The sequence below is a fragment of the Lytechinus variegatus genome, chromosome 1 (genome assembly GCF_018143015.1).
Source record: "Lytechinus variegatus isolate NC3 chromosome 1, Lvar_3.0, whole genome shotgun sequence".
NCBI classification, from domain to species: domain Eukaryota; kingdom Metazoa; phylum Echinodermata; class Echinoidea; order Temnopleuroida; family Toxopneustidae; genus Lytechinus; species Lytechinus variegatus.
In genome coordinates this window covers 79,329,137-79,342,970 of record NC_054740.1, presented here as the reverse complement: position 1 = coordinate 79,342,970, position 13,834 = coordinate 79,329,137, and the positions used below count along the sequence as shown (strand labels likewise).

At 35.6% G+C, this 13,834-nt stretch overlaps 1 protein-coding gene across 1 annotated transcript in view; it reads right to left on the bottom strand.

Moving 5' to 3' along the window:
- Window positions 1–12,817, bottom strand: part of LOC121424342 (kalirin-like) — a 52,774-nt gene extending 39,957 nt beyond the window's left edge. The window contains exons 1-2 of the mRNA XM_041619995.1: window positions 12,602–12,817; window positions 11,663–11,832 (exon numbers count right to left, since the gene is read on the bottom strand). Of these exons, the coding sequence (XP_041475929.1) occupies window positions 11,663–11,832; window positions 12,602–12,634 (203 nt within the window). The 5' untranslated portion in view covers window positions 12,635–12,817. The remainder of the gene's footprint in view (window positions 1–11,662; window positions 11,833–12,601) is intronic.
- Window positions 12,818–13,834: the final 1,017 nt, after the last annotated feature.

Here is a 13,834-nt window from a genome sequence, read left to right as displayed (position 1 = left end):
TAGGCATTTCATAAATATTCATGTATTGGACATTTGGAATCTGGTTTGATCAAAAGACTGAATATTTCATTAAAAAAAATTATGAAAACTAAAAGTCAAGTAATTTTTTTGTCAAGTTATATGCATGTGATCTTGAATATTTATTACGGTGGCCGATTATGTCATATCCCCACTTTTTTTCTTATATTATATCAAATAATACTTATTTTATGTTTCCGTACATGTGAGTATATGATATGTCTTCCTTATACCAAAATAAGTTGCAGCAATGAATATCTTTACATTAAATCAGTTGTCAATCCTTTTATACATGGTGCCTTGGTGGACAAAGTAAGAATAAATATAATTTCACATAAAAAGACAAAACAAGAAAGTAGGGATATGATATCATCAGCTTGCTTATTGCATATATCCATGAGGACATGCGTAGAACCGTTTACAAATTTCAATTTTGCTTCTCAAAGGGGGGAGGGCACGGGTCGGCTAAGCCCCCCCCCCCCACCTGGATCCGCCAGTGATTGAGAGCCAAATACATGTTTAACAGAATGTAGACCCTTAAACAGATGATGAATTCCAAAATTTAACATACAAAATGTCCCAATTTTTATATTATGGATATTTTTGTTGGTGTGAAAGCAGATAAATAGGAAGAATGGACCAGTGTCAGTTTCAGAATTTCTCTTTGCGATCAAAGAGGAAGGAAACATACATTGTAATTAAAGAAGAGTGGTAATCTCAATTGCAACTCTAATATATTCTGATCAGTAGCTCCCTTTCCTCCAAACTTACAATGACACATTTCTCTCAGTTTTGTTTCGTTTTTTAAAGCTAACTGAATATTACAATAGATCCCCCTTTCACGGTTCTCATCGACATCAAATATGTGTACACAACTGTAAATACTCATTCCCTATCTAAACTGGTCTCAAGGGCTTAAATAAAATATTCCTCCAAATCCATAAATGCATTTTGAAGCTCTTCAAGATATTTATCTTAAAATCACACACTAGTCTTGAATATTTCTTGGGTATATCAAATTTTACGAGGTGTATTCTCTCAGAATGGACATGACACTCAATAAAGTTTATAAGAGCTCATGAAGAAACAATACTGAATCATTTGTTTTTGAAGTGAGACTAATTTGAATAAGAATTTTATCAAAGATGGATGGAGTACAGTGCTCATCAAGAGGCTTGACCCCTACCTCATTTTTTCATTGTGCATGACATTCTAAAAGCCAAATGCACAGGGTCAAAGCAATTTTTTTAGGGGGGGTTAAGGTTTTCTAAATTTTCCTGTATCATAACAGGGCTATTCCACGGTTACTCACGTTACATTTGGAGACACCTTGACTCATATTTGGAGCTGTAACTCCATTATTATTGATAGGAACTAAACATCTTATCACAACTAAGTACACAGTCTGACTATCCTTTGTAAAAAAACAAAACTTGGGAAATTTTATTATGCTCCTGGCAAATCTTTGGAATGTGTCGGTTACTCACGTTACATGATTTGGACATGCATAAAATGAAAAGTCGACATAAGTGAAAAGTCTCCTCATACAAGGCTTTTATGAAAGTTGATTATATCCATATCTAAGAAGTATATTAGGGAGACAAACTTTGTATATGATTAAAAAAATAAAGAACACATGGTTTTTACCTGGGGTGCAGATAATATGGTTACTCACGTTACGGTTACTCACATTACATTTTGTCCATGTATAGTTAACAACACACATGTAATTAAAAATTCAAAAATGTGTGTAAAATTCATTGCTAGGAACATAAAAAAGAGACTTTATACCAAAAATTGGAACAATTGGAGCTTTATTAGGGAGTAGGAGGGAAAAGTATGATTTTGCTTACTAATTATGCATAAATTAGCATAATCGCTTAATACCAATTTGCATGAAATAAATTGTAGATTATGTCCAAGACAACCTGCGCGCAAATTTTCGGCGTGATCATGCCGCCAATGGCCGAGATCTCAAGGGGGCTTGGGAGGCCCCCCCCCCCCGGGCCATATCAACTCCCAAAATACCCTGGCCTAGATAGGGTTACAGGTAAGGGCATTCAATGTGTTGTTCGAACACTCTTTAAAGTTTGGTTAATCGAAACCAACTCTTACTATTTAAAGGAGAAATATATTGATTATGAATGTGGTCTTATTATATATCAATGGAAAGGTAATGATGTGGGGATCATCAGTGGGTCATTCAAAAATACCGAAAATAATACAAAAAGGTGAAAATCGCCGATTAAAAAACGCTAAAATGCCCCTCCGAAATATGCCTCGCATCGGTCTCTGAATTGACTGGAATTTGATGACGTCACTGTCTGTACGAGAGGCGTGATTGGCTCTCCCACGTGAAGCTCCACTTGCATGCAAAACCTGTTGCGTGGGTACGTTTTCTCCACACTGTCACTGAATACTTCTATCACGAAATGAAAGAAAACCCAGAATTTTATCTAGATTTGGATTTTCAAATTGATGATTTTAAAGATGAAGAGAATGATGATGAAGTGAACAACACAGTGAGGTAGTTGGAGGTAAATAATGGGGGAACAATGCCGATGATTATGATGAAAATTCAACTTGCCTGACGATCACAAGTAAAGTCATGTACATGCCGATTCGCTACCAACTCATGCAGCTGCTGCTACAAGTGGTAGCTATACGTACACCGCGCGGGCCAAATTAAATCCATGAAAATGAATAACCACATCCAGAGAGAGTCTATCATAAGAAGGAAAATAATGATATAACTGTACTTACAAACAAGTGAATAATCCGAATTAACCTGGAAGCAACTCAACGAATAGCAGCAGACGATATGCACCGACGATAAACTTCATGTGGCTGGGATAGATTGTCACTCGTTCTGTTAGATGTAATTTGTAACTCATTAATTTGACAAAATTACGAAACTCGGGGAATTATTTATATATAAAAAATATAGTAACATCTCTTATTATTTTTTGTATTACGATAAAACCTCTTTTGAAGGAAAACGTTGAGATAAACTAAAATTACTTTTAACCCCCCCCCCACATGCGTAGCTTGTATGTCATTGCAAACAAACCATCGCAAACATGCACGTATTCCTTCCTTGCTGATTGAGAGCTGTGCAACACGTGCATAGATCTATTCTCTCAGTCTCAGCCAAGGCGAGCAAACAATACGGCTTGTGTTGTTGTGATGGTTTGTTTACGATCACATAATGCTACGCATGATGGGATGATCTTTTACATCTAATTTTAATTTACCTCAACGTTTTCCTTCAAAACAGGTTTTATCATAATTCAAAAAATGATAAGAGATGTTACTATATTTTTATATAGAATAATAATTCCCCGAGTTTCGTAATTTTGTCAAATTAATGAGATAAAAGTTACATCTAACAGAACGAGTGACAATCTATCCAGCCACATGAAGTTTATCGTCAGTGCATATGCCATATCGTCTGGTACTATTCGTTGAGTTGATTTGCCTTCAGGTTCGGATTATTCACATGTTTGTAAGTACAGTTATATCATTTTCCTTCTTATGATAGACTGTCTGGATGTGGTTATTCATGTTCAGCATGAATTCAATTTGGCCCGCGCGGTGTAGCTAGCACTTCCAGCAGCATGAATTGGTAGCGAATCGGTATGTACATGACTTTACTTGTGATTGTGTTGCAAGTTGAATTTTCATCATCATCGGCGTAATTCCCCCAATTTACCTCCAACTACGTCACTGTGTTGTTTCACTTCATCATCATTCTCTTCATCTCAAAATCATCAATTTGAAAATCCAAATCTAGATAAAATTCTGGGTTTTCTTTCGATCATTTCGGGATCGAAGTATTCAGTGACAATGTGGAGAAAATGTACCCTTGCAACAGGTTTTGCATGCAAGTGGAGCTTCACGTGGGAGAGCCAATCACGCCTCTCGTACAGACAGTGACGTCATAAAAAAATCCCCAATTTCGCGGACGTAATTCTGCGTGTTTGAAGCATTCAGAGAGAGAACTTTAAACTATCAATTAACTGAGTTTCATCCGTCTCCATGATAAATGATGTACACCATCGTGTTCTCCTTATTTTCTCCTTTATTGTAATATATGATTCTCCAGTTTTACGATTTTCAATATATTTCTACTTTAAGCACTCTCGCATTGTGAATACTTCTACTAATATTCAATTTTTTTGTGTGATTGTATGACCACTGATATTTTGATGAACAAAGAGTCACATCAAAGAGGTGTACCCTCATTTTGCTTTTAATTAATCAAAAATAACTTCACAACTCACCATGAGACTTAAAACTTGACATCCCACAGAAAATGTTACCTAACTGAATAATTTTTACTGGTTACTCACATTACATGATGGTTACTCACGTTACAAAGTTACTCATGTTACAGTTTTTCTTCATCATTTTTATATAAAAAATTTACTTTTTAATGATTTTGATAGTCATCACTGTGTCAAAGATTGTTTGAAGGAAGAGAATTTAAAATCCCACCAATTAACTGTGAAGAATTTTTCTCTCAGAAAACAAAGTCAGTTTTTTTGGTTACTCACGTTACATCACCTGAGCAGGTTGCAATATTCATTTTTGAATGAGTACTACAAATTCACTTGAAAAGCTGTTGTGTATTTTAATTTGACTCTTCTAAACTTCAGAAATATATAAGGTGGTATGTTGTTGCAATAACAAAATGGTAATAAGGCATATTTCATTTTTCACTATTTTTCTTGTATTTTGGTAAAGAATGGAAGACACAACTTTTGACCATTTTTTTCCACAGTATACATATGAAAATAAACTTTTTATTTCTTGTTCCTGAAACTATCATGTATGAAGGACTTAAAGTATAAAAAATTCAAGAAATTATTGAATTTGAATTTCTAAGCTCATGTCCACCAACCTGTGGAATTGCCCAACAGTAATTACAACATAGTTTAAGAAATTCAATAAGGAAAACTAAAGCTGAAAACTGAGTAATGCTGAAATTCTGATGAAAATTGCTAACATAAACTTACACATGTGGGCAAATGTAGAAAGACCCATGTCACAAATTAAGGATTAAGACTACAAGTGTTGATTCAAAACTGAATAGGAAATGTCTACAGTCTCTTTAAAGCTCCACAGCGATGAATGTTAATGAGAATGACAGTCTGAATGAAAATAAAACCTCCTGAGGATGTTAGCGGGTGGATAAACAATCTTGTAAATGTTAATTGCATGCACTCATTGATGGTGTTATCGGAGATGAGCTGCCTTAGGGCTATCTTCATCAAACAGTTAGCTGCCATCAGAAAAGTTTCAGCATTTTGAAATTCAAAATATCTCCACATTAATTTCTAAAGCATTCTTGATACATGAAGATCAACATGCATTTTGGGAATGGGTATCATGGCATTTACATTGACTGAAGGGAGGTTTACCCTCACAATCCAAAGTGCAGACCTAGACCATTTTTTTATATTTTAAACTCAAAACCACCATCACAGTTCTATCTTCATGCAACTTTGTGAACGAAAGAAGGGGAAAAAACTCAGAGTCTGTACACAAGTCAAAGAAGAAGCAGTTCAATCTGCAAATTTTACAGATTGGAAAAGAGTTTTCCAGTTACATGTACTGCAAGGCTCACATCGATAATAATCCAATGACTTAATGAAACTAATGATGCATGCTTTAGTCCCCTAAATAATCTTGAGAAATCTGGATGGAAATATTGGGAAATTCAGCTTTAAGAAATCTGAGATTCTGATGTAAAATTGGGTCAAGTGTTGATGTCATGAGATGGAGACCAGAATTCAGGAATTATATTTGACGTTCAGAGAGAAAAATCAATTTCACAGTGGGCAATTACATCCTGTACATTTGATATTGCATCTGCTGAGCTAATAATGGTACTATCATCATACATCTCCTCAGGAAAAGACATTATCATCTAATTAAATATCTAAATATCTACCTCTCAATCAAGAAGGGCCTAGAAAATCAACCCTGTAAATCTGCTTTTATTTCGTTATTAAAGGTAAAAGAAAGCAGTTGCAGCAAATAGCTATTTCATGAGAAAGTCTTAATAAATCAAGGTTAATTGTAACTATATTTTCATATATCTAGATCTGGTACATTAATGTAAACTTATCTTTGTAAAATCATGAAATCTTAGCTCAAAACTGATAATTCTGATGATCACTAACACAGAAAATCACATTTGAGACAGTGTATTCATATTGCTTGAAAAACTACCTGACATATGATGCCATTCCGTGCTTATATGTTTCTTTGCTAATTTCTTGCCTGGTGTGTTGGCTCAGTTGGTAGAGAGTCCGTCTCACAACCGGAAGTCGGGGGGTTCAAACACTGGCCGCATCAGACCAAAAGTCGTTAAAAGATGGGAGTTGCTGCTACCCTGTTTGGCGTTCAACGATTACAGGGATAGAACTCGTCGATCTGGCGCTGCACAGTTGCTGCCGGGCCCACGATCAATTGGGCAGAAAATTTTCTGAGTATTTCATTTCATGTCTATTTCGAACAATAAATTATGGATTTTCATTTTTCATTTTTTCATAATGCACCTTCGTCCAGAGCCATTTGGCACATATATTTTATTTATACATATGAACACTTGGGTGGTGATTTTACTGGATTCTGTTAGAACTCATTACCACTACAGGTATTTATCTTTAGGGTCTTGTTTTCTCAATGTTTTTGTCGACAAACAGATATCATTTCCCCGCTTCTTTCATCAACATCAGGTGGAAAATAAAAATTTGTCCTGAAGTAAAACATTAAACTGAAAAAAATGTACAATAATGTGATGTACTTCTTCTCTGAACGACAAAGCCGGTTTTGAGAAAGAAGTGGGGGAATCCTATTACCCAATATCCTTAAGGTCTTTTGGTAACAATCTTTAGTTTCCTCTGGTCCCACAAAGCTGGCCATCAAGGTCTATGTGCTTCTTTTGAACCATACATAAACCAGTTCCCTGGTGAGTTCTTTTTCCCCTTTCTTCAGTCCCACACATACACAAAGAAGTTGAACATTGTCCTTGGTAGGTTATTACAGGGCATTTTGAATAGGGGGCTGCAACTGTGTAAACTGTTCAGCATAGCCAAGATAAACAGGTCTGATTGTGATGTGTAAACTCCCATGCTGCGAGCATAACATGGTGTTGATTATTCTGCTTTCCTAACTGGAATCGCAAGAATTTTCTGAATCGGATCGTGAAAGGTTTTTGATGAATTTCTAGAATTTCATGGATTACTTTCGAATAATACCTCAATCCAAACTTGGGCATAATTCATTGTAAATATTATTGAATGAAGAAAGCGAAAGTACACTGGCTATGCACTCACAAAAAAAATGTAGAACTTTCACCCAACAATGATCATAGACCCTGATATTTTCTTCATATTTCTTGTACAGATGGGAAGATATTTGGGGAAACCTCTACAAGAAGGCGGAAGGCCTTAAAGGGGAAGTTCATCCTGAAGAAAACTTTGTTGTAAAAATAGCAGAAAAAATAGTAAAAAAATATTGGTGAACGTTTGAGGAAAATCCATTAAAGAGTAAGAAAGTTATTAGAGTTCAAAGTTTTGGATTTGTGACGTCACAAACGAGCAGCTACCCCATGTGTTATGTAATATAAAATGCATGAATTTCAAATTTTGTATGGTTCCTGATGACTTAATTTTGTTTTCAATTCATGATCGGGTGTGAAATGATTTGTCTATTGATATACAAAAGGTAGAGTGAAAACCATTTTCAATTTTCTGAGAAAATGACATTTCATTGATTTTTTACCATTCGCTATGTAGGACTGCTGCTCGCACTGCTCGTATATGATGTCACAAATCAAATAATTGAAATTCTAATAACTTTTTAATTATTTGATGAATTTTTCTCAAAACCTTCGGCAATATTTTTTATTATTTTTTTTGCTATTTTACAATAAACTTTATGTCAGGGTGAACTTCCCCTTTAAGTGGCCCAACAAGTGATCATTGATAGATATATGCCTGACCTTGCAGACATAATTCCTCTTTACAGTTCTCAGAAACAGGAATAGACTGCCAAATTATGGCCTGTTTGCCCAAGCTTTAAAGCTAAAACAAAGTAAAAAAAAAAAACATACCTAATATTATATATTGCTTGAGGTAATTTGGGTCCCAGATGTATAAACATTGAATGGTGAACAGGGAGGCCTACATTTAATGATCTTGTATATGCTAATGCATAGGCCTATAATTTTTGTAGTTATGTATATTGAAATATTATATCAGCCTATGAATTATTGGTTCAATGACTATTAGACTTTGTTGTTGCTAAGACGTGCATAAAGAATGACTTAGGACATAATTTGGATTTTTATCAGAATCTGAATGGTTTGGTCAGCAAAATGTTGTTGGTGGACACATTCATGCTAACTTCACGATCACTTTAAAGGGATTAATAAAACCACATAGGCCTTCATATAATCAACAGGGGCTACAATTACCTTGACCCATGGAGAGTGATGATCCAACAAATGAGAAATTACATATAACACTTTCTGTATATAAATGTAGGCCTATATGTCGGTTTAGAAATACAGATCTAGGTCCTATTTACTTTATTTTTCATTTACATGTGTAATGCTAATATTTAAAAAATGTCAAGGGGGTCACGACTACCTCCCCCCCCCCCCCCATTCCCCATTCATTCTATAGGCCTACATAATTGCCATTAGGTGCCATTTTATGTATAGAGGCTAAGAAAGCCTTCCCATTCCATTTCTAAGGAGGGGGGGGACTCATCTCCAGGCTAAAATCTCACAAAACATGGAGCTTCATCTACATGTATAAGAAACCACTAAATTCCAGAAAGTTTCATAAAAGAAGAGGGGCAAATTCTTTGATGGCTTTGATCAGAGTAATAAATCTCCATGTCCGCAGACACCCATAAACTTCACATATCACCCATTACAGACCAATGTAAACAAAGTGTATGGACTCATCATGGCTTTTAGGGATAAAGATAATAAACTATACTCTGTCTTCTTCAAAGTATTCAATAATGGTTTGCATCTGCACACAGAGGAGTTCCTAAAAGCTACTGTGGTTAGAAAAAAAACATATACCCCTCTTAAAGCTATATTGAGAATAAATGGGATGTGGTGTAGCTCTTATACATTGACACTGGTACATTAGGGGCTTTCATATCTATTTTGTCATATCAGAAAATATCAGCATCACTTGGTAACATCCCCAAAGGAAATACATGGGTCGACATAACTACAAGTTAGTACAAAAGCCCACTTTTCACTTCATAAAAATTCGGGATTTTTGCAGCGTGAAGAGCTTAAGATAGAAAAGGCAAGAAGAATGGTATCCTTCATAAATAAATGCATGAGGCTTGTTGCTGGCTCACAACTATGTCTATTTCCAAATGGGGGTTCAAATGGGTTGAAAGGGTAAAGGAAATTATGTAGTATGAACATTTAATCTACAAACTTTATTTTTTGTGATCAGGCAGGTACATAAACATCTGTTCTTGTACAAGGTGCTACCATAGATTAGGACATGACGTATTCTGTAGGCAGCACATCACACTGTTCAGAGTTTAGTACAGGATTGTTATCCTTGGCGAGTAGTCCGCATGTAAATATACACAGTAAATAGATCATGACTTGGTGTTACACCAAGCATGAAATAGTGTCCATGTAGGCTTTCATGGGTAACACTGCATCAACATGTAAACATAATCTTATGAAGGATTAGTCAATTCCCTGATGATGGGACTTAAAGCTTGCAATGACAAAAATGTTGCATCACTAACTGTTAATAATAAGGTAGTTTGTTCAATTTACAGTCAGCAGTAACACAATATGAAGAAATTCTGTGAACGTGAAATGATGTTCAGCTTTAAGACACAAAAGCTGATGAATCATTTATTGTAATCTGCAATGATTACTCAAGGCAGTCAAGGACAGAATGCACAGACAATACATTTTCTGAACATTTAAGCATACTGCCTAATGCACCAGTTGAGTAAACTTACAAGAACCTTGCCTAATAAGTTAAAATATAGGTGAACTTCTGCAGCTCAAGACTGCATTATCTGTACTAAATCACAAATTTGTCATTTTTTAATAATCAAGTCAGTTTCTCCTTATTTTTCAGCTTCAATTCTCATCATTGCTGAATTTCCCTATAGGCTTACAATTTATAATTTCTTCTCCTCTCTTCTCTGTGCTACATGTAGAAGAGTTTTTTTTTTGGGGGGGCGGGGTGATAATTATCTTTTTTGTGTTCCAATTTGGTCACCTCTATTCAGTTGAGTTTTGTTTTGCATTAATCTCTATAATCATTATCCATTCTATTTCATTGCAAACCCTTTATTTCATCTGAATGCTTTGATTGTAGCAGCAATCAACTGAATGTAAATTGAATCTAAATCAATGAAGCAAAGAAAAGGAAAATAAAATTCACCTGCATCCAAGACTACATACCCATTTATAATATGTGCAATTTAACTGTCAATTATGACATCATATATCAAAGCGAGTTTGACCACTCTGGCGGTCCCATATGGATTTCAAATGACCCATGAATGTCAATCATGATTTAGAAAAATAGTTTGATAGTTTAATAGTGTATGTAGCAATACAATAAGAATTCCATGCATTCATCCATCATAATGAAATTTGCTATTGCTTTGATTTATTGCATTGTGAAAGTTCAATTTGGCATGTACAATCAAGTACACTTTGTCAAGAATTGCAACAAAACAATTTCCATTTTCTTTCAATGATTTTGATTCTTCCATTCATATTCAATACTTTCTTACCAATCTTCCTTTTGGTCTAAGGGATTTACAACAGTACAAGGGGAAGGCTTTGTTATTTCTTTAAAAAAAAACTGAAGAAAACTTGTTCTTTAGGAAGCTAAGGACGTCATGAAAGGTGGTAAATTTTGCTTATTTTAAGGTAGTGTGGAGTCAATAAAGAAAAGTTCTTAAAGCATATCAAAGTATGAACATACAAGCTTTTCCCAACAAACGTAATGCTAAGTCCCTGGATTCATGTTCCCTAAACTAGTCTGCTTTTGACCAGACTCCATCAGTATTATGCTATCGCAAAAAAATAGAAAAAATCCAGGAGTGTTCCACAAAGAATATAGTCATTGATTTCCCAAATTAACTTGCTTTCAGCCAATCAGATGCAAAGATATCAGTAGCTTAAAACAGTCGTCAGTGAACATCACTATTTCATGAAATGCTCTTTTGATGCATTCCTCATTCGAGGGTGAACTTACCTCAACCAATCAACAGATTCTGTCCTATACAGTGGACCTATTAGGTTCATGCCTATACCAATGGTACTGACCAAGGTATCAACAGTTATCATTCTTGGGTGCTCTAATTCTGCTAAATCTTTGCTCTGAGCCAATTGAATGCAAGGATTTCAGTCGCTAATAACAATTGCCAATAAAAACTCAAGATGAGCTCACCTTAATCTTTCATATTTCAATGGTATAAACTGAGATATCAACAGTTATGCTCTTATCAACTCTTGTGCTCAAACTCTGCGAAATCTTCGATCTGAGCCAATCAGTTAGAAGGAATTAAACGACTTAAGAAAACAGTTGTCAGTAAAAACTCAAGATAACCCTACCTTAACTGGTCAATGAGATTCTGTCCTATTCCAATGGTATTGACCGAGGCATCAACCGTAATTGTTCTTTGGTGCTCAAATTCTGCTAAATCTTTCTCTGCACCATCCACAGTCTCTGAGACAACACTGCTACGTAAACTCTCCTGGAGTTCCTTGTACCATATACTCAGCTGTAAAAGTGAAATCAAAGATGGAAAGGGGAAAAGGAAATTATATTCTACACACCAATGATATTTCAATCATTGGTGATTGATGATTTTTTACCTGAATGCTAAGAAAGCATGAATGCTTGTAAGCAAGCAACCAGAGGACCGGCGGCTTAAGGTCCCCTCCGAAGGACCTGGTACTGAGGATTAATGCCTTACCAAAGGGCACTAGCACACCAAGTGGGAATACGAATCCCCTGCTCTACCGACTGAGCTATCGCGCCTCCTATGTACTTCTGTAATGAATTCTTAGATACTCCTTTTACGACAGGAAATTAATTTCATATGTATCACTGACAGAAGAAAATGGCAACAGGAAAAGAATGCTGACTACGAAGGCATGTTGGAACAAAACATAGAAGTGCATGAGGTATGCACAACTGCATGAATAATAAACCTTACTAACTTTTTTTTATCCCTCATTACTGTGTATGGTATCTAGCAAATGCTTTACAATTTAAAATTTGTTCAGAACAATTAATCTGGATGAATAGAAAGATTGATTATGAAACTGTGATATTGATGGCGAAGATTAACTTAATATTCCCTGATACCACATTTACATTGGGCCTATTTGGCCAGTCAAGGACAATTCAAATTTGTGGGTCACATTTGAACCCTGATTAATAATGGTACATGTATCTGCTATTTTGTTAAAACCAATCTGCTTTTTACCAAAGAAATCAATTTTAGTAGCCTTTATCATTCATCCAAACTCAATCATCAAACATACCTCTTTACTGTGCTGATGAAAGGCTACTGACATAACAAGCAACTGACGACGCTGTGCAACTCGGCCAACAAAGTCCCCGACTTTGGCTTCTAAAGCCCTCGCAACCGGTTCGATCTCGTCGGGCTCACACTCCCCTGTTTGAGCTAGCTGCGCGGCGTCCTTCAGAAGTCTTTCCGCATTTGTGAATGTATTCTGAAAAATTCACGGCGAAAAAAAGAGGAAAACATTAGTACAAAATTACATAACAATTTGCATTAAATGAAATTTCAATATATACTGGTCATGGAGGGGCCTTATCTCAATTGCTCATAATGCAATCCATCTTAAAGATTTTGTTCTACCTGAGATAAGAAAACCATTGATTGAAAATAATCCCATCATCATTTGGGTCAATTTTAATGAACCTGAAGTAAAGGTTAAAATGAAATATCCACTATGTAAGTCATAATTGTTCATCTCAACATAAACTTGTTAACCTCTCACTCCTCTGTCATCCTTTCTCACAAAATAACTGCTGTAACACACACAAGGATGGTATCCCTAATACAATCCTCGACCTACCTTTCGGCTACACTCAACTTTCCTACTGAATGCGAATCACTCACAGCAAACACAAATTTGTGAATAAAAATCAAAGTTCTCCTCTCACATAGAATACCACGCTCATTTGTACCCAGTCACCTTGAACAGTTGTTTAAGAGCTAAAACATAGCGTGAAAACAACAAAAATACAAATGTGTGTTGTGTTTGTGAAGCAAAATATGAACAATAGCCAGTGTTTCTGGCCAATATGTGCATGTATACGCTGCCGCTGATGGGTCAATATTATGATGCAGTCTGATGGAACTAAATGATACAAGGTCACACTTTACTTGTCATTCCACACACTTTGCAAGGTTATTTTTGTTGAAAATTGAGGATATAACCCTTTATCCCTTCCACCTCTTCTTGTAGAGGATAATCCCACTGGTTATTGGACTGCTGTGACTATTGGTAATTCAGATTTTATTGATTTTTTTTCTAAATCCAATGTGAGCAGAATGACCAGCAGCATATAAAGAAAATAATGCACTGTAGTGATACAGATATCATGTGTATTCCAATTGCAAATGAAAATCAAGTTTGCTAGATGCCTATGCAGCTCCATTTTTGGTATTGATTTTTAGTGAGCGCAAGGATAGCTAAAGGGCAGTAAAAGGGCATTTTCCTTGTTAATGGTTGAGTCCTGGTTCT